Below are 21,903 nucleotides of genomic sequence, written 5' to 3'. Positions count from 1 at the left end.
GCCATAGGACCAACACAGGTGTCTTCAGATGCCAAGTGCACCTGGAACAGGTCAGCCAGTTTCATGGGTACAAGTCTGCTGACAGATGCCCTTTAAGGACCGGGTCCATTTTGTTTTTGCATTTTCGTTTTTCTCCTTCCCACATTCCAATAGCCATAGCTTTTCAACTTTTCAGTTCATATACCCATATGAGGGCTTATTTCTGAGGGATAAGTTGACTTATATCTGAAAAAAATTATTTGTGGCTTGAAATTGAAAAAAAACAAAAACAAAACACAATTCTGGCAAGGTTTTAATATTATGGCCTTCACTGTGCACTAACAACGACATGACGTCCTTATTCTGCAGGTCAATACGATTATGGCAATACTAGACTTAAATAGTTTTTATTTTGCTTCGTTACTTAAAAAAAAAAAAATGTGAAAAAAAATAACAAATCATTGCCATTTACTGACAGACATAACTTTTTTAAATTTCCGTCTACAGAGCTGTGTGGGGGCTTGTTTTTTGTGGGATTAATTTTAATTTTTATTGGTACCATTTTTGGGTTACGTGTGACTTTTTGATCACCATTGTTCAAATTTTTTTTTTTTGCGCAGGCGCAAAAGGTGACCAAAAAATGGTGAATTGTGTGTATTTCTTTTTTTTTTTTCCATTATGGCGTACACTACGCAGGAAAAATATTTTTATATTTTAATAGTTCTGACATTTTAGGGCACAGTAATACCTGTTATGTTTATTTTTCTATGTAAAATTGGGAAAAGGGGATGATTAACATTTTTTATATATTTTTTTATTTTTATTTTACTTTTTACAGAACCTGTGATCTTTTGATCGATTGTCTTATAGACCCATGTGCCTCTTGCACAGCTTTACAGGCAGTTAGCCACGTCAGCCCTGAGAACCTTCAGAAGGCACAGGGCTGTCATGGTAAACCAGTCGGAGACCCGTAATTTCACTGCAGGGACTCCGATCGCATAACCCCACAGATGCTGCAATCGCTATTGACAGCAGCATCTAAGGGGTTAAATGACCAAATTCGGCGTCATTGCCAATCCCGGTCATTGAAGCCGGGTGCTGGTTGTATTATACAGCCGCCACCTGCCATGTATAGAGCAGGCTCAGTGTAGTAGTCTGCTCCATACATCCCCTCAGCCCTAATGACATACAGGTACATCACTGTGGCTGAAGTGGTTAACCTGTGTTATTCATAATCAGTTTATGGAGGATCATGATTAATGAAGTTAATGTTAGACTGACTGAAAAAAATTGATGGAATCTGATCAGGCGCAGAAAAAACTGGCCTCACGCTGGTAATTAAAGGTTGTCTTTTATGACAACAATGTCAAATCACTAACATCAGTATTTGTAAGTCAAAATTAGGCGTGGAACCTACACAGGAATATATAATGAACAGCTCTGACCCTGCTCCATGTTCTGGAACCACTAGTGGTTTTGGCTTACAAATTCTGATGCAAAATACTACCCAAATACTGACTGTGTCGAAGTGGCCTTAACCCTTAGGATACCAGAGGTTTTTTTCGTTTTCATTTTTCTATTTTCCTTGAGCCATAACTTTGTTATATTTCCAGTCACATAGCTGTATGAGGGCTTATTTTTTGAGGGACAAGTTGTACTTTCTAATGACACCATTAAATATGGCATGAATTTCCTATTCCAAATGGGGTGGAATTGGAAAAAAAATGCAATTCCTCCACCGTTTTACGGGATTTGTTCCCACAACATTTCGTTTACAGCAAAACTGACCGATTCCCTTCATTCTCTGGGTCAGTACGATTACAACAATGCCCCAAAAGTATAGGATCTTTATGTCTAAATAGTGTAAAAATAAATGTAAACTGTGATACATTTTTTTTGACCCCCATAACTTTTTTATACTTGTGTCTACTGGGCTAATTAGAGGCTCATTTTTTGCGGAACAATCTGTAGTTTTTATTGCTACCATTATGGAGTGTGTGTGACTTTTTGGTCACATTTTATAAAAAAAATTTGAGTAAGAGAAGCAATGAAAAAATGGGAAATCGGCCATTTTGACCCTTTTTTCACTTACGCCATTCGCCGTATTGGAATTTTTTTCTCTATAAACCCATGATGTTTATATGACAAATAATCCAACCCAAGAGAGAGTCAAAAGAGCCACCCCATAAATGCACATCCAACCATTAAAGGATAAAAAATATATATATAAAGTTTATTGGACACAACAACACACACGCATTAAAAAATTGTATACAATGTAGAACAAAGTGCGGTATGCAATAAATATATGTAACCGACACACACAGGTCCACTGAATTATCACATGAAAATGTATGCGTTATCAACCAGCATATAAAGCAATACAATAAATCACATATAGCAAATGCAAGGTAAGGTAAGACCACTAGAATTAAAGGTGCAATAAGACCGACATAGGGTCAAATATCAAGAGCCAAACCTACATAGCCAGCTGGTACAGTGGACCTGGAAACATAGCAAGCGCCCAACGCGTGTCGCCGGAGCAATCCGGCTTCCTCAGGGGTAAAGGACTGTGTGTTGGAGCGTCAGTTAATATAGGGTGTAATGATGTTTATATTTATTGTTATTTGGGCATTTATTTAATTATACGGAAAGGGGGGTGATTTCAGCTTTTATATATTTTTTTATATATAGTTAACATTTTTATATTTTTTTTGTGATGATTTTGTGACTCATATATGAGCCTATAAATTATGTTTTTTAATTTTGTTCAATCAGGGATTTTTCAAATGCCATTTAAACTGAATATTGCTCATTTCTTATCCTGGCCTGCCATCTGGTGGCCAAAATAGGAATTGCAGCATAAACACTTCAGTGCATAGTGTTCAGAGCAACTACCGATGCCCCAATTGGCCACATGGAGCATCGGTAGGAAGCCATAGCTTCCAGGTTTTTGCGCATTTAAATGCCGTGATCTCACTTGGTCACGGCATCTAAAAGTATTTAATCACCATGATCGGCATTATTGCCGGTTACGGTAATAAGCCGCAGGTCACTGCTGTTTGAAACAGCAGAGATCTGCCGGCCATGGTGCCTGCTGCATGTGTGAGCGGGCGCCATATTTAAACATCGCTCCAGTGCCATATGGCGATGGTAGCGAATGGGTTAAAGGGGCTGTCTCACTTCAGTAAGTGGCATTTATCATGTAGAGAGTATTGTGATTGTCCGTATTGCTTCCTTTGCTGGCTGTATTCATTTTCCCATCACATTATACACTGCTCGTTTCCATGGTTACAGACCACCGTGCGAACAGTCAGCCTCTCTGGTGGCTGGCACCATGGGAGCACACATAGGCAAGTGTTTTTTCTTATATTGTGCAAGCAATATTAACTTTCTCTACATGATAAATGCCACTTACTAAAGTGAGACAACCCCTTTAATCTATGACCTGGTCTGGGTCTTTTTATGAGGTGTATGTCTTCATACTGTATATTGCCAACAATTGCACCTGATTGTAGAAACCAGTGACCAGTCTGCACCCTGGTTGGCCAGTTCACAAAAACACTTTATCCGCCTTCATTGGCCAATTAAAGGAAAAACATTAATTTTAAATTTAAATCTGCAGTAGTTCCTGTGCTGCAAAACAGTCCTGCAGAAGTGGGTGCAACTGATACATAAACTTCTTCACTTGATTCAAAATATAAATTTCTGTGTACAGCTCATTTACAGACCCATAGATCACCATAAAAGATAGATAGGATCTATTAACATAGTTACTTCATTGTACTGTTAAGAATAGGACAGATTATTTTTTTGCGGACCACAGAATGGAGCAACGGATGCAGACAGCACACGGAGTGCTGTCCGTATATTTTGCGGCCCCATTGAAGTGAATAGGTCTGCATCCAAGCCGCCAAAACTGCGGCTCGGATGCGGACCAAAACAACGGCCGTATGCATGAGGCCAAAGGCTGAGTTCACATCACCGTTCAGCCCTTCCGTTCTCCTGCTCTGTTATAAGAGCAGGAGAATGGAAAGGACGGATACGGCACATAACTGAGCCGAACGGAGCCTACAGACCCCATAGACTATAATGGAGTCCGTTAGGTTTCCGCTCAGGAGATGATTTTGGAGCGGAGACAAAAGTTGTGCGCGCAGGACTTTTGTCTCCGCTTCAAAAATCTTCCTCTGAGTGGAAACCTAACGGACCCCATTATAGTCTATAGGGTCCGTAGGCTCTGCTCGGCTCAGTTATGTGCCGAATCCGTCCTTTCCGTTCTCCTGCTTTTATAACGGAGCAGTAGAACGGAAAGGCTGAACGCTGATGTGAATTCAGCCTTAGATGAAATGGTTACAAAACTGTATGCCATAACACCTGGCCTAAAGGTAATAAGCCATGGAAGATTTCATCAAAGAATGCAGACTGTCATGGGAATTACTAACCCCATAGCAAATTCATCCATATTTGTTTTTCCCGTAAGCACTGCTCCTTCATCAAGAAGTCTCTGGACAACTGTAGCATTATAGGGGGGGATATAACCTGAGGAAAAACAGCAACAAACAGTGTGGTCACTTACATGTGCACAAATATCAGGCTCTGTTCACATCTGCATCGTGGTGTCGACTCATTACAGAAGCCACGATACTGTGCTGAATCCCATTCTCTTAGAAATGGGCCTGTTCGGGTCCTGTTGAGGCTTCCATTATTTTGACATCAAAAATAGCACTGCATTCTGCACCATTCTCAGTATCAAAAGTGACGGAACAGCTAATGGAGCCTCAAAACAGCAGTGTGAACATTGCCTTACAAATATACATTTTTTTTCATTTATAATTAATATAGAAAATAATATTTACCTTTTAACATTTTTGATGCACATGTTGTCTCTATATTTTTGGTGCTAAAGTTGTCTTTAATGGCAATGGGAATTCCATCTAGGATGCCAAGGGGCTTACCTGAAAATTAAAGTAAATTATGAAATACATGACTAAGAGCCCTGAAAGAAAGGAAGGCGGTACAAGAAGCAGGTATACCCTGCCAACATTTGGTGGCCAATGAGCACATGATTTATATAAACGTTTTTTTCTGTTTATTTTTTTTTTCTCTTTTATTTAACCCATGATAAAATGCTATACTATAATAAATACTATATAATCATATCATAACAATAGTAGGCCTTACTATATTGAGAATGATATTTTTTTTTTCTTAGAAACCTAAAACCTATTACCGGTTTAGGATTATAAAGAAACCATTAATATTTATTAGCTTTCTTAAAAACATTTACTAACAAATATTTGCGACTTTTCCCGGCTCGCGACAAGTCCAAAAAAGGGGGCGTGTCGTTGGCGGGCCAGCAGGCCCATCTCATTTATTGTTTTCTAAGCCTGTTTAAGGAGATTTAGGCAGGCGGTGGATACGCCGAAGTTATGTAGAGGTACATAAATTTGGGGCATCCACTGCCCGCTAAAGGGGTCTAAAACGCTAGTCTTAATAAATGACCCCCATTATTCTCAATATGATAAGGATATAGACTTTTATCAGCGGTTAAATGTGGAATTTAAAAAAATGTGAAGAAATAACCCGGCAGTGTTTCCCAGGATTCAAACCTGGGATCTCTACATGCAAAACCAAGTGCCTATGACCAAGCTATAGCATTACCACATACAGAAGCATGTATTTTTTATACTTATACGCCAAGGGTACTTTCACACTAACGTTAAAGTTTTCCGGTATTGAGTTCGGTCATAGGGGCTCAATACCGGAAAAAAAAATGCTTCAGTTTTGTCTTAATGCATTCTGAATTGAAAGCAATCCGTTCTATATGCATCAGGATGTCTTTCGTTCCGTCCCTTTTACTGTATTTGGCTGGAGAAAATACCGCAGCATGCTGCAGTATATTCTCCGCCCAAAATTCCGAAACATTTGCCGGAATGCCGGATCCGGCATTAATTTCCATTGAAATGTATTAATGCCGAATCTGGTACCAAGTGTTCAGGAAATTGCCGCATTGACGGATCCGATTTTCCGGAGGACACCGGAGGGACGGATCCGGAATTTCAATGCATTTGTCAGACGGATCCGCAAACAAATGGTATCCGTTTGCATACGGATTTCCGGATCCGGCAGGCAGTCCTGGCAACGGAACTGCCTGCCAGATTCTTCTAACGCTAGTGTGAAAATGAAAGTACCCTTATACATATTATTGGTGTCTGTATAATAATTTATTGTGTAATCTAATGTGATTTTTACCAGACACATAAGACCTTTGATTTGTGCAATTAAATGCTAGATATAATTTTTTATTTTTTTTTATATCTAATGTAAAAAAAAAATATATATATTTACCTTTTTTCAATCTAAGCACTTTATTCTAGCTGTAATAAAAGAATTGAGAGACAACACCTTTCTGAAACCATTCCCCTTTACTTGTACTGTGTGAAAGGATACTACTTGTGTAATTTACCTGCTGGCTTGGTTCACCACATAATATGCTCCCGTCACTTGCACTGACATCCATGTAAAGTATGCACTTTTTACATGTTGCTTGGGCTGACCATAAGACCCGAGATGTCTGGAGCGCGTAAAGGATTCATGAGGCCTATTATTCTATTGCTAGATGTCGGCACTACGTCCCACTCCAATGACAGAGGGGACCCCTCATTCCCAGGATTCATGAGGGTCCCAGTGGTCTGAACTCTTAGGCTAGGTCTACATGACGACATTTGTCGCGCGACAAAAAGTCGCGCAACATTTTGTTGCACTAATGTCGCGCGACAATTTTTATAATGGCAGTCTATGGTGTCGCACTGCAACATGCGACATGTTGCGACTGCGACGCGAAGGTCGCAGAAAAATCCATCTTGAATGGATTTTCTGCGACTGTCGCGTCGCAGTGGCAGCATGTCGCATGTTGCAGTGCGACACCATAGACTGCCATTATAAAAATTGTCGCGCAACATTGGTGCAACAAAATGTCGCGCGACAAATGTCGTTGTGTAGACCTAGCCTTAGGCCCCTTGCAGACAAGCGTGTCCGGATTAGGGCCGGATGCGTTGCAAATGTGCTCAGTGAGAAATGTGCGATTTCGCAGGCAAAGTCATTCAGTTTTGCCTGCGATCTTGTTCAGTTGTTCAGTTTTTATCGCGTGGGTGCAATGCATTTTGCACGGGCGTGATAAAAAACTGAATGTAAACAAAAACCAAACGCACATGTACACAGCCCCATTGAAATGAATGGGTCCGGATTCCGTATGGGCGCAATGCGTTCGAATTATGCATTGCACCCGTGCGGAATACTCGCTCGTGTGAAAGGGGCCTTGGATTTATTATTTATTAGCTACCTGTGGAGACTTTTTATGGGAAAACCTGTTTAATGTCTTTGACACGACTAACAATGAGTGGAGGAAAAATCTCTATTACTATTAGACTGTACCTTGCTTGAAGCGCTCGTCTGCTTCTGCTGCCTGTTTAAGGGCAACCTCTTCAGTTATAGTTATGTAAGCATTGAGAAATGATGTTTCCTTGATGAACGATAGGCACCTCTGACATAACTCTGTTGGGGTCAGTTGTCCGAGTCTAAAGGCAGCAGCTGCCTGTGTGAAACAAGATAAAACATTATACAGCATTCACACTTTTATGCAAAAAAAGTTAAAAGGTGTAGGCCCAGGAGGACATTTAGGGCTTGTTCACACGACCGTATGGCTTTTTCAGTGTTTTGCGGGCCGTTTTTAAACGGATCAGTTTTTCAGTTTTTTTTTTCAGTAGTGTTTCCGGTTTCATTCAGTTTTTCCGTTCCGTTTTTCCATATGGCATATACAGTATACAGTAATTACATAGAAAAATTGGGCTGGGCATTAACTTTTCAATAGATGGTTACGCAAAAATGGAACGGATACGGAAGACATATGGAGTACATTCCGTATGTGTTCCATTTTTTTGCGGACCCATTGACTTGAATGGAGCCACGGAACGTGATTTGAGGGCAATAATAGGACATGTTCTATCTTTGAGCGGAACGGAAAAACGGAAACGGAATGCATGTGGAGTACATTCAGTTTTTTTTTTGCAGAACCATTAAAATTAATGGTTCCGTATACGGACCGTATATGGAACGCAAAAAACTTTTGTGTGAACGAGCCCTTATCTACAGGAAATGGCATAAATGTCCACTAGGTGCAGGTCCCACCTCTGAGATCCGCTAGTAACTCAAGAACGGGGCTCCGATGCACTCCGCCTCCAATCCCAGCGGTACGCTCAGGGCCTTATCTTTGAGATAGGAGCACTTTTCAGAGGTGAGACTCACACCTTTTGGACATTTATGGCACATCCTGTGGATATGCCTTAGGGCTCGTTCACACGACCGTTGGTGTCCCGTTCCCGTATTGCAGACCCGCAATACACGGGCACCGTTCCGTTGTTATTCCGCATCACGGATGCAGACCCATTGATTTCAATGGGTCCACAAATCCGGAGATGCGGAACGGAAGCACGGAACGGAACGAAAGCACTATGGAGTGCCTCCGCACCGCAAAAAGACAGAACATGCTCTATCTTTTTGCGGAACGGAGGGATCGCGGACCCATTAAAGTGAATGGGTTGGCGATCCCCATGCGCCTGCACGCGCCACGGAAGGTGCCCATGCATTGCGGACCGCAATTTGTGGTTCACAGCATGGGCACGGGTCACCAACGGTCATGTGAACGAGCCCTTAGACGGATAATCCCACCTCAGACACTGATGTTATCTCGCTAGGATATGCCTTCAATGTCAGATAGGTTACTCTCCAGAATGCCCCCCCCCCCCCCCCCAAGAAAAGGAGATGGGCATAACCCTTTAAATATCCAGATAGGTATTTACCATTATTCATTAATCACTGAATAATGAAAAGTTCTGTGGTCAGCGAATGGAAATATTCAGAGGTTGTATGTCCAGAGGTCTCTGCATTGAGACCCTGTAGTCCAGACAGTTTAGCTTACAGAGACTGGATAAAGTGGAAGAAAATGCCGCCGTATTAAAGGAGACAAAGAATGTCAACAAGAACTATTAAAGTCAATGACAGCAAGCAGAGATCTTGGTGAAGAATCAAAAACCTATATTATATTAAAAAGTTGCCAGGTTTTTTATTATGTGGTGCAGAATGAATGGACGAGCCTTTTAAAAGCATCTGTAACACCTTCCCATACTTACGGGTGGGTTCAGACGGAGGATTTTGAATGCAGGTTTCAGTGAGGATTCAGAGCTGAAAATCGGCCCAAATCTGAGCTGAAACCACTACCCATTGTTTTCAATCGGAGGCCACGCCACAGTTAATGCGGCCGAGGGTTTTCAAGACATAGGTAGTTTAAACGTATGTACAGTTTATCGCCCATCCTAGTGCAATTGCGAAAGAGAAACAAATGCTCAGATTTGCTTAAAAAAGGGTCCCCCAAAAAATTGCCTAAAAAAGTGGTGCAAATAGGCACTTCTAGGGTTTCTACAGTTTTTTCCAACACGCTCAAAAAGGAGGTGGGTTTAGTAGAAATGGACGTGGCTTCATGGAAAAGAGGGTGTGATTCTGGCGTAAAAATCTGTCTGAAAATAAGCCGGCCAATAGTTGGTCTAGAGTCAGAGAAGACGTCTATCCTGGCACCAGCCTGAGCCCTGTGAGAAATCTGGAGCAGGTCTGGACAACGTGTCTGAGCTCACGCCATCTTTATGCCTCCTGCACACAACCATATGGTTTTGCGGTACGTTTTAAACGGATCCGTTTTCAGTTTTTCTGTTTCACTAGTGTTTCTGTTCCGTTTTGCCGTTCCATTTGGTTTTCATTTGTGATCCAGAAACGGAAGCATACAATAATGTTTAAACAGCGAGTACATACACACGGAGTACCTTCCGTTTTTTTTGCGGATCCATTGAAATGAATGGTTCTGTATACGGTCCATATACAGAACGCAAAAAAAGGAACGTAAACTGAAATAAAAACCGTTCGTGTGCAGGAGGCCCTAAGATTAGGAAATTTAGTCCAAAGTTGAATACCTTGCAAGCCACAGGCAAGTGTCCACTGAGCTTTCCTGAAACCCTGAGGTGACTCTTTTTCATGAACCCTCCCCCATGCGGCAGACCACTAGATTAGGGTTGCCACCTTTACCAACAAAAAATACCGGGCAAGTTAAGCCACACCCAAAGGGTGTGTGGTTGTGGGTGCGTGGCTTAAAGGGGTTGTCCGGGTTCAGAGCTGAACCCGGACATACCCTTATTTTCACCCCGGCAGCCCCCCTGAGCCTAGCATCGGAGCATCTCATGCTCCGATGCGCTCCAGTGCCCTGCGCTAGATCGCGCAGGGCACAGGCTCTTTTGTTTTTAATAACACACTGCCGGGCGGTAACTTCCGCCCAGCAGTGTGTTCGGTGACGTCACCGGCTCTGAGGGGCGGGCTTTAGCTCTGCCCTAGCCGTTTTACTGGCTAGGGCAGAGCCAAATCCCGCCCATCAGTGCCGGTGACGTCACCGGGGTTCCTGTCAGCCCCATGGAGAGCCCGGTACGTCACCGGAACTCTGAAAAATGCCTTTGCCCTGCGCGATTTAGCGCAGGGCAAAGGAGAGCATCGGAGCATGAACTGCTCCGATGCTCATGTCAGGGGGGCTGCCGGGGTGAAAATGGAGGGCTGTCCAGGTTCAGCTCTGAACCTGGACAACCCCTTTAATACAGGGTGTGAAGTCGCTGTCATACTGGGCTCCCCAGGAATATTAAAGCCCCCATGTAATAGTAATGCCCCCATTAGTGTGCCTCAGTAAGAGCAATGGCCCTATTAGTGTAGCCCAGAATGAATAATGCCCCCTATTAGTGTCCCCCAAAAAGAATAATGCCCCCAGTAAGAGTAATGCCCCCCATTAGTGCCACCCATTAAGAATAATGCCCCCATTAGTGACCCCCAGTTAGAGTAATGTGGCCCTCATCCCCCGGGAACCGTCACTCGGGGCCGTCACACTGACTGTAGAGTGTTGTGTGAGAGTCCGGCAGCTTTCCTGGGCCGGTAACAGAGACCGGGGGAAAGGGGAGGTGTCGTGATAGGAAAGGAGCGCAGCAGAAGAGTCGGGGATGGGAGGAGCGCAGGCCCGCAGCTCGTCTCATTGTTATCCGGCCTGATCTGGGAGTGAGAGCAGCTCAGTCCTGGCGCAGCCGCCATGCCGTGGGGCGAGGGTTTGCTGCTCACCTTCAGCAGCGTCTTCGTGCCCCTGCTCCTGACCACCCGCAGCCCCCAGCTCTCCAGCTTCCAATCCATCCTGACCGGCGGCCTCATCCTCTTCAGGTTCGAGCCGGTCCCGGAGTGCCTTCCGCTCACCCACCGCCAGCTGTCAGAACCGTGACCGAGCAAATCACACAGTCTGCACTGCAGTTTGAAATGAATCCTGTGTCCGGGTCTAAGACAGGCTTGTACCCGGACACAGGATTACAAACCCGGACTGTCTGGGTCAATCCCGTATGGGTGGCAACCCTACACTAGACATGTCAACAGCCCATGGGAGGGGGCAGGGTGAATTTTCGGTCACTTCAGTGTTTCAGGAACACTTAGCGGACACCTACCTGGTAATTTCTCCTCTCATCAGAGAAGACTACACACGGTATACATAATATACCATTAGGGTCATTTATCAAGCTGGTGATAAGTAGAACTGGATTAGTTGCCCATAGCAACCAGATTCCACCTTTCATTTTTGACAGCTCTTTTCCAAAATGAAAGATGGAATCTGATTGGTTGCTATGGGCAACTAAGCCAGTTCTACTTATCACCAGCTTGATAAATGACCCTAATGATATATTATGGTCTATCACATATAGACACTACATGACCCTATTACAAGCACTGAAGGTTGTGCTGGCATGGGGATAGCCACTATGTTGTGGTATTAGTCTAGCTTTACTATGCCAAAAGGCAATGAAACCCCCGCCACTGTTTCAGACGGCAGCAGTCTTTTCATTAGACAGTCTCATAGGTGTGCACGCTCCCCACTCACCTCCCGCAGACTGGCCCCCAGCATGTCTTATAGTCCCCAGCATACATCGACACAGACCCGTGATCCTACTGGAAGCTGACATGTGTTGGTTGGCAAATAAGGGACAGCAAACTAGAACGTTTCCGATAGGTTGGCGGTTTAGTATGCATTGCTGTCATTGGACTACGCAGGAATGAGGCTAGGAACGCGGAAGTTCCTAGAGGACATAGAAGGGACAAGACCTGGATGTGTGAAGAACCGAGGACAAGTGAAGCAGAAGGGCTGAGGACCGCAGGCTGGTGGCAGAGCGTCACCTTCGGAGGCCTCGCTGCATTTCCTTGCTCCTGTTTCAATGACATGAAGCTGTAGACTGTGACAGTGTTGCTCTAGTCCTTTGTGTTGTATATTGGAGGTCTTCTGTGCTGAGCAGGATGAATATTGTGTGCAGGAGATCTGTCTTACATTTGTGTAGAAGACCCAGTCTAATAGCAGATGCTGGGAAAGAGAGGGGCATCCATTGCTCAGGTAGGAGGAGCATGGTTATGCCAGCCTGGGTCATTGACAAGTATGGGAGCAATGATGTTCTGCGCTTCAATGAGAATGTGCTGCTGCCAATTATCCATTATCCCAATGAAGTGATCATTAAAGTCCATGCTGCCAGTGTAAATCCTCTCGATGTGAACATGAGAAGTAAGTGGCCGGGATAATGTGCTTGTCTTTAAACGGGTTCTGTCATCAGAAAAGGACTTCTTGTTTACAACAAGTTTTTATGTTAAACATATTTGAAAGAATTTTGGTGATTTTATTTTTAATTTTCCATGTCACTATGTGTATATACCGGTTTATGTGTGTGTGTGTGTATGTATGTGTATATATACACACACTCATGGCCGTAAATGTTGGCACACCTGAAACTACAACTCCCACAATGCTCTGCTCTAGACTGATAGCTGTAGGCTGTTCGAGCATGCTGGGAGTTGTAGTTTTACAACAGCTGGAGGGCCGCAGGTTGAGTATGCCTGGTTTAGAATATCTCATGATCTAACCAGAGGTGTAACCACCATAGCGGCAGACTGCTATGGGGCCCGTGACAAGAGGGGGCCCAGTTGGGATTATCTCCTCTTCTACTGTGGGAGAAAACTTAGTCAGGACTCTACCCTCTAAAGGAACAACTTTTAGCAAATGAGGCAGGGTCATTGAAAGGGGTTTAGGCAGAAACCCTTCTGTCCTGTGTGGAGGGGCCTGGTTTGATCCATGCTATGAGGACCTTACTTCTCTATGTACACCACTGGATCCAACCTGTATGTTCACTTTACTGCAGGAATGTTTCTGTACATGCAAAAATGTATTGTTATGTTCAGAATGATTTTCTCTAAAAACTACTTAGAAAATACTAGGAGCCAGTTAGAAATTTCCAACTCCATCTAACCCTTTCCCCATTTATCTTCTAGGTGGTTATGGCGTAAAAAGTCTGAACATGAGTCGGGATCCTCTTCATATAAAGACATCTGGTAGTGAATTTCCTTTGATTTTGGGCAGAGATGTTTCAGGAACAGTCATGGAATGCGGACTTAATGTGAAGTACTTTAAACCTGGAGATCAGGCATGTATATGGAAGAGAAGTGCTGAATACTGATACTGACTGACATGCATATATAATTGAGATGTTAGTATTTTCGGTACCATCCAAAACGTGCTGAAGAATGCAGGAAGCTAACAGACACTATGACCATCCAGTTAAAAGCAGGATTGCAAAAATCATATCAGATTATTTAATAAAAACTGCTACACTTTTTGAGATTGGTCTGACCTTTTCTTCAGATATCTGTGGCAGAGCCCATTGGATTCCTGCATTGTTCAGCACTTTCTGATATTAACTTTGATTTCTTGGCTGTAGAGGCCTGCAGGTATATGTGTGGATCTATATATATATATATATATATATATATATATATATATATATATATATATATATATATATATATATATATATATATATACACACACACGATATAAAAAGTCTAAACACCCCTGTTAAAATGTCAGGTTTCTGTGATGTAAAAAAAATTAAATTGAAAAACAGTGTGCACACCCTTAAACTAATACTTTGTTGAAGCACCTTTTGATTTTATTACAGCACTCAGTCTTTTTGGGTAGGAGTCTATCAGAATGGCACATTGTGTCCACTCTCTTTTGCAAAAACACTCCAAATCTGTCAGATTGCGAGGGCATCTCCTGTGCACAGTCCTCTTCAGATCACCCCACAGATTTTCAATCTGATTCAGGTCTGGGCCGTTCCAAAACTTTAATCTTCTTCTGGTGAAGCCAATACTTTGTTGATTTGGATGTATGCTTTGGGTCGTCATGCTGAAAGGTGAAGTTCCTCTTCATGTTCAGCTTTCTAGCAGAAACCTGAAGGTTTTGTGCCAAAATTGACTGGTATTTGGAACTGTTCATAATTCCCTCTAGCTTAACTAAGGCCCCAGTTCCAGCTGAAGAAAAACAGCCCCTTGGCATGATGCTGCCACCACCATGCTCCACTGTGGGTATGGTGTTCTTTTGGTGATGTGCAGTGTTTTTCCGCCAAACATATCTTTTTGAATTATGACCAAAAAGTTCAACCTTGGTTTCATCAGACCATAACACCTTTTCCCACATGCTTTTGGGAGACTTCAGATGTGTTTTTGCAAAATGTAGCCTGGCTTGGATGGTTTTCTTCGTAAGAAAAGGCTTTCATCTTGCCACTCTACCCCATAGCCCAGACATATGAAGAATACGGGAGATTGTTGCCACATGTACCACACAACCAGTATTTGCCAGATATTCCTTTAATGTTGCTGTAGGCCTCTTGGTAGCCTCCCAGACCAGTTTTCTTCTCATCTTTTCATCAATTTTGGAGGGACGTCCAGTTCTTGGTAATGTCACTGTTGTGCCATATTTTCTCCACTTGATGATGACTGTCTTCACTGTGTTCCATGGTATATCTAATGCCTTGGAAATTCTTTTGTACCCTTCTCCTGACTGATACCTTTTAACAATGATATCCCTCTGATGCTTTGGAAGCTCTCTGTGGACCATGGCTTTTGCTGTGGGATGCGACTAAGAAAGTTCCAGGAAAGACCAACTAGAGCAGCTGAACTTTATTTGGGGTTAATCAGAGGCACTTTAAATGATGGCTGGTGTATGCTGACTCCTATTTAACATGATTTTAAATGTGATTGCTTAATTCTGAACACAGCTACATCCCCAGTTATAAGAGGGTGTGCACACTTATCCAACCACATTATTTTAGTTATTTTTATATTTTTTTCTTCCCTCCACCTAAAAGATTTCAGTTTGTTTTTCAATTGAGTGGTACAGTTTATAGGTCACATTAAAGGTGGAAAAAGTTCTGAAATGATTTATCTTTGTCTCATTTTTTTTACATCACAGAAACGTGACATTTTAACAGGGGTGTGTAGACTTTTTATATCCACTGTATAATCTGGTTACACTGACCCCTATTTCTTGCTAATGTACATTTAGTACATCAGTTAGTAAGAAGTAGGGCTGCAGGTGGAGGGTAACATGACCCTAGGATCAGACAATGACTGATTTGTATAGAGTTTGTTACCATGGAGACACACAGATCTGCATAAGACACAAATTGATAGGATGTTTTTGATCTGGACAATTTCCAAAGTAGCTCAATTTTTTTACTTTAGATACATTGGGGCTAGAATAAATAGTTGCAAATATGTACTGTAACGGATCTCCTGGCACCCCGACCAGTACCTCCGTCGATGGATGCTTCTAGTGCTTTCCGAGGACTCCAAGCACTCCACCTGACACAGTACGCACTGCAGACCCCACTAACCGCCGCAGCTTGGTTGGGGTCTCACCGTCCTCCACCCACGCTGGACCCAAGACCGGGCTTCAGCTTCCAGTGGGTGAACCTCTCCTACATCCAGAGAACAGGAACCATGAACAAGCTCTTACAAGAGCTTATACTCTTTATACTCTTATACTCTTTGTATTGTGATATAGCCAGACACATTCCCCAAACATGAGCCAAAACTTCATGAAGGTATAAAGCAGCCTCTTTATTTTAACACACAAGCATTTTATACACATCTTCCAACAAGGTTACCACCCTCAGGGTTTTGTAAAAACAGCCAATGACCACGTACAATACACTCAGACACTCCCACACAAAATCCTTCCCTCTGCCCGTGATAGAATTACCTCACACTGGGTTGATGCAATCATCACAGGCGAATACACAATATCCTCTGTCCGGGAGACAACCGAGAAGTAATTAAATTATCTCTCAGGACAAAGGACATCGCCAATACACACAGAGAGACAATGGAACAGACCTCCCTACTCAACGTATACAATGTCCCACCCTTTTCAATACACATAGACATTTAACATCCCAAAATGGCACGAATTAGACCAGAGGGTTCAAGTTAGTCCAAGTCCTTTGTGAACAAATGAGGCCTGGCTGATGAGATGGCCCATAATCCTGGGGCAAGAGGCTGGTAAACAGGCCCCGCCAAAATCCAGTGGCGAGGTTGGTTTCGCCACATGTACTTATCCTATATAGGGATGTTATGTAGAATTATTATTTAGAAGGTGAATCCAATTTAGCATATTTTATTCCGGCAGCACTTGTTTCCATGTATTCTCATACTTCACCTATTATAACCATGTTTTTGTTGTATGAGTGACTTTTGGATCAAATACCTTTCTTCTCTTGGATGACTGTTATTATGCAATTGTACAGGACACAAAGTACAACATTTACTAATAGTTTTGTCCAACCAACATTTCCTTTATGGGGCAAGGGTGCTAATTATGGCATCAGACTTTAAGATTGTCTTGGGTGTAAATTTCAAGAGGACCTTTCTATGCTCCTGACATGCCTGTTAGCTTCATGCATCCCCCATGTAATAACAATTCTGGAACATCTATTCTTATGTCTCTACGTTGTGCCATTCCTTTATTATTTCAACTAGAAGTTATGAATGAATTGCCAGCAGTCTGTAGTAAGGGTACAGAGGGGAGGTAACAAGTTGGGAGGGGGGGTGTCCCTGCACTGTCTCACTTTATCCGGCCAGTGCTTCCATTCTCAGACTGTGCAGCGACCCCACCAACTGGTTAACACCCCTCTGTACCCTTACTGCAGACTGCTAGCAATTCAGTCATAACTTCTAGTAGATATAATAAAGGAATAGCACATCATAGAGCCATAGGAATAGATGATCTGCAATTTTTATTACATGGGGAATGCAAGTATCTGTTAAAACAGGCACGTCAGTCAGAAGTGGTGACAGGTCCTCTTTCAGTCAGACATGCAGTATGCCCAAAGGAACCATATTACACAACCTATTGACCTGTGTCATACAAATGCCGCATACTGCACAGTATTCCACTCTAGCAACACTGAGAATCCGGTGCATTACATCCCATCTAATGAAAAATACTGCACATGGAATATTATACAGTGCCCACAGGATAAGCGGAGCTGTGAACACCTATATAATATAACACAGGCACTTTTTTAGTGTGGACATAATATTGATTGGTTAATTTACTGTTTAAGTACTGCTCAGAATATTCCAGGGTAACTGAATAGTAATGACTCCGCCATGCAATAAGTTTATTAACCATTGAACTAAAATAAACCCAAATAACAGTAATGATAGAATACACTGATGTGCTACTTGATAATCATCCTTGGTTTTATTGACAGGTATGGGCAGCGATCCCTCCATGGAAGCAAGGTACATTTGCAGAATTTGTTGTTGCAAGTGTTAATGAGGTAAAGATACAAAGTTCCTGCTAATTTCATGTTACATCTATCGACCTACTACAGTGTATGAGTCTCTTAGGCCTCATGCACACAACCGTTTTATTGGTCCATATCAGAGCCCCATTTTTTTGCGGCTCGGGTTCGGACCCATTCACTTCAATGGGGCCACAAAAGATGCGGACAGCACTCCGTGTGCTGTCTGCATCCGTTGCACCGTTCCGTGGCCCCGCAAAAAAAATATAACCTGTCCTATTCTTATCCGTTTTGCGGACAAGCATAGGCATTTCTACAATGGGTGAACTGCAAAAAAACGGTACTGTCGTGTCCATGAAGCCTTACTAGAATGAGGATATCATATCAGTCGTAAGGCTGCCTCCCTTTCTGCATTTTCTATTTGCCACCCTTCATGGAACCACATGTCAGTTCTACTAAGCAAGACACTAGCACCTAATGAAATTGCTTCAATCCAGCATTTCATTATCCAACTTATTTCCAGTAACAAGAAGACTGAGCAGAAGACACCAATTAAAACATTGACAGTAGCATATTTTTGCATATTATTTTGGGCTCCAGGTGAATTTAACCTACTTGCTATGACTGTCAAATAAATCTGAATATTTAATATGAGAGCATTTGTGTCCCCTTAGATATTGTGTACTTTTTATAGGACATAATTTAAGTACGTCCTATATGATTTTCCGTTTTACATACATCTATAAGGTCCCCTTTCACACTGGTGCAATGCGTGACGTGAACGCATTGCACCCGCACTGATTCCCGACCCATTCATTTCTATGGGGCTGTGCACACGAGCAGTGATTTTAATGCATCACTTGTGCGTTGCGTAAAAATCGCAGCATGTTCTATATTCTGCGTTTTCCACGCAACGCAGGCCCCATAGAGAGGAATGGGGCTGCATGAAAATCGCAACCATCCACAAGCAAGTGCGGATGCGGTGCGATTTTCACGCACGGTTGCTAGGAGACGATCGGGATGGAGACCCGATCATTTTATTATTTTCCCTTATAACATGGTTATAAGGGAAGATAATAGCATTCTGAATACAGAATGCATAGTAAAATAGCGCTGGAGGGGTTAAAAAAATAAATAAAATAATTTAACTCTCCTTAATCCACTTGCTTGTGCAGTCGGCATCTCTTCTGTCTCTTTCTTTGCTGATTGCAGTCAAAGGACCTGTGGTGACGTCACTCCGGTCATCACATGATCCATCACCATGGTAAAAGATCATGTGACGACCGGAGTGACGTCACCACTGGTCCTTTGACTGCAATCAGCAAAGAAAGAGACAGGGGAGATGTCGGCTGCGCAAGCAAGTGGATTAAGGTGAGTAAAAAAAAAATGTTTTAACCCCTCCAGCGCTATTTTACTATGCATTCTTTATTCAGAATGCTATTATTTTCCCTTATGACCATGTTATAAGGGAAAATAATACAATCTACAGAACACCGATCCCAAACCTGAACGTCTGTGAAGAAGTTCGGGTTTGGGTACCAAACATGCCGATTTTTCTCACACGCGTGCAAAACGCATTACAATGTTTTGCACTCGCGCGGAAAAATTGCGCGTGTTCCCGCAACGCACCCGCACATTTTCCCGCAACGCCCGTGTGAAAGAGGCCTAATAAAGGACTTTTTGTCCTAAGGAAACAAGTTCAAATGATTGAGCCTGTATGACATGCTTAGATCATAGAGATTACCCAGTATTCAAACAGATAACTTGTATTTTTTTCATGTGCATTCAGGATGCTTTGTGACATTAAAGATGACCTGTCACCGCTTTTTTTTCTGGTTCTTCTTTTGCTGGAACCCTGTACTGGGACTTTCGTTTTGTATTCTTGGGTGTTGCCAGTTATGGCTGTGTCTGACATTGACGTTGTCCAATCAATACTGTGCCAGACTGAGTAGGGAGGCACACTGTTCACAAGTAGAATGGTAACTCCCAATTGGCTATTTATACATTTCTAGGCGGAATAACAGAGCAACGCCACAAAACAATTCTAAGAAAATATTCTCCAGTATTGTCAGTAACAAGTATTTAGTAAACCAGACAGAGGAGTGACAGGTCCTTTTTAATGGATTTAATGATCTTCTCTAAAGACTGCATAGATTCCAGCTCTACAATAAAAAGGTAGATTATAATTGTAGTGTGTGATTTATTTTTAGGTATCCTTGAAGCCAAAGTCACTTAGTTATACAGAAGCTGCATCTTTACCCTATGTGATGCTTACTGCATGGGCAGCCCTTGTTAACAGCTGTGGTTTGAGCAAGGAAAAGTGTCCAGGGAAGCGGTAAGTGTCACTCACTGTTTCCTAAAAAGACAATTAAGTGGTAGCATTTTCAAATATGTTTTCAGTTATTATTTGCCGCTTTTATGTTAACCTGTGTGGGGATTCGCTCTGGTAGACAGGACAAGCGGATGCAGTATAGAGGCAAAGACACGTTTGTAACTCAAAAACTGCAGTGTTGATTCACACTAGTTGCAGGTTTACAGTATGACAGTCCATTTTCAGTATTGGTGTTAGTGCACACCCAAAACAGTTCATACAGAAAAACATTCACCTTTGATCCTGGGTGTTTAATCCACACCTGGCTGAATGCTCAGACTCAGAAAGTCCACCTGCAGGCTTTAGGCAGCCTGCTCCACCTGACACTGCTGGATGTTTTTTTTATAGCCCTGTCAAAACCGATCCTGGACCATGGGGAGTAGTCACCCACCCAGCACTTTGACTACTCCCAGTAAGAGCGGTTCCGGATCAGTTATTTACAGCCATAGTAGATAGAAAGGTGTCACACAGCAACTGCTGCTGACAAAAACTGTCTCTTACTCCACTGAGGCCAGGAACCTCGGTGACATGTACCTATCATCCACAATGATTCCTTGTACCTTCTTACCCCTGTTAGGGACTGCCAATACACCTTTTTATGGCGGTCAGTAATGGAGGCTAGGCCTCTACTTTTTAACGGAAGCCTAGTCTAAGTGCTACATGAGTCTCCTGAGCCGTTTAGTCGCTTAGATGCTGAGGTCAATAACGGCCACGGCATATAGGTGATTGTTAGAAAGACATCAACACCCTTGTGAATGAGATTTCTGGGTGCCAGTGTCTTAGTATGGCAGGCAAGGGCCTAATGAAGGCCCCCAGGTGTGCCTGGATTGTATGCCTAGAGGCTGTGCTAGAGGTGCTGACAGTATAAAGTACACTATACAACATAAGTAGTTGATCAGCGGATCACAAGTTGCAAAATAAACACTTGATCTCGCTGTGTCCATAATGATCCACACGGTGAATTATCCTGCATGGTGAACGCCATAAAAGAAAAAAAAAAAAACAATACCCGAATACCTGGTTTTTCCTTATCCACCTGAAGAAAAAAAAAAAAAAAAAAAAACTATAAAAAGTCATCACAAATTATCATGTAACCACAATGATACCAATGTAAACTACAAGTCGTCTTGCACGAATCAAGCCCTCACATACTCCGTAAAAAAAAAGTTACAGAATTTGCTTTTTTTATTATATTTTTTTTATTAGTTTTTAACTATCACTTATTTAGTGCCATCTCCTATCTGTGCCCACTTTTTCCTAATCTTAGAAACCCCACTAAAACTCTGCGCATAGAAGGTCATTAGATTTCTAGGTGTTGTGAAAGCTATGCCATGGTTACACTTCATTTTTTCATTTATGTGATACTTGGTTACCTTATCAGATAACTTGTTTTTGGAAACGAGAGCTGGTTTGCACGTGGTGTGCGTGAGTGTCAGCATCAGGTATCACATAGTGGAGGATATAAGTAACCTTTTTGTCTTTTTTTCAGTGTATTAATTATTGGGGCATCAGGGGGAGTTGGTACAGCAGCCATCCAGGTATTTTCATCCTAGTTTATATACCAAACACATGCTCCTGTGTTTGTTTTTATGAATGTCATCGTTTTCTATGAATATTAATTTATGATACATTTATTTAGCTATTAAAAGCCTGGGGTGCTCATGTAACAGCTGTTTGTTCTGGGAACGCCGTTACCTTGATGAAAGACCTTGGAGCTGATGACATAATTGACTATACAGTAGCCAGGTTGAAGGACCAGTTAAAGACACGGGACCAGTAAGTAAAGTGCACTGAAACATCTTATGG

General features: G+C 42.5%; 2 protein-coding genes across 2 annotated transcripts in view; one reads left to right on the top strand and one right to left on the bottom strand.

The window, feature by feature from the left end:
- Positions 1-12,130, bottom strand: part of QRSL1 (glutaminyl-tRNA amidotransferase subunit QRSL1) — a 54,851-nt gene extending 42,721 nt beyond the window's left edge. The window contains exons 1-4 of the mRNA XM_044290260.1: positions 11,978-12,130; positions 7,414-7,573; positions 4,836-4,934; positions 4,422-4,518 (exon numbers count right to left, since the gene is read on the bottom strand). Coding sequence (XP_044146195.1) covers positions 4,422-4,518; positions 4,836-4,934; positions 7,414-7,573; positions 11,978-12,001 — 380 coding nt within the window. The 5' untranslated portion in view covers positions 12,002-12,130. The remainder of the gene's footprint in view (positions 1-4,421; positions 4,519-4,835; positions 4,935-7,413; positions 7,574-11,977) is intronic.
- Positions 12,131-12,188: 58 nt separating this feature from the next.
- RTN4IP1 (reticulon 4 interacting protein 1) overlaps positions 12,189-21,903 on the top strand; it is a 42,782-nt gene continuing 33,067 nt past the window's right edge. Inside the window, exons 1-6 of the mRNA XM_044290261.1 lie at positions 12,189-12,646; positions 13,408-13,559; positions 17,694-17,762; positions 19,937-20,061; positions 21,587-21,635; positions 21,737-21,873. Of these exons, the coding sequence (XP_044146196.1) occupies positions 12,388-12,646; positions 13,408-13,559; positions 17,694-17,762; positions 19,937-20,061; positions 21,587-21,635; positions 21,737-21,873 (791 nt within the window). The 5' untranslated portion in view covers positions 12,189-12,387. The remainder of the gene's footprint in view (positions 12,647-13,407; positions 13,560-17,693; positions 17,763-19,936; positions 20,062-21,586; positions 21,636-21,736; positions 21,874-21,903) is intronic.

This window comes from Bufo gargarizans, chromosome 4 (genome assembly GCF_014858855.1).
Source record: "Bufo gargarizans isolate SCDJY-AF-19 chromosome 4, ASM1485885v1, whole genome shotgun sequence".
Classification (NCBI taxonomy): Eukaryota; Metazoa; Chordata; class Amphibia; order Anura; family Bufonidae; genus Bufo; species Bufo gargarizans.
The sequence above is the reverse complement of the archived record's forward strand: the minus strand, read 5'-3'. Positions and strand labels throughout refer to the sequence as shown.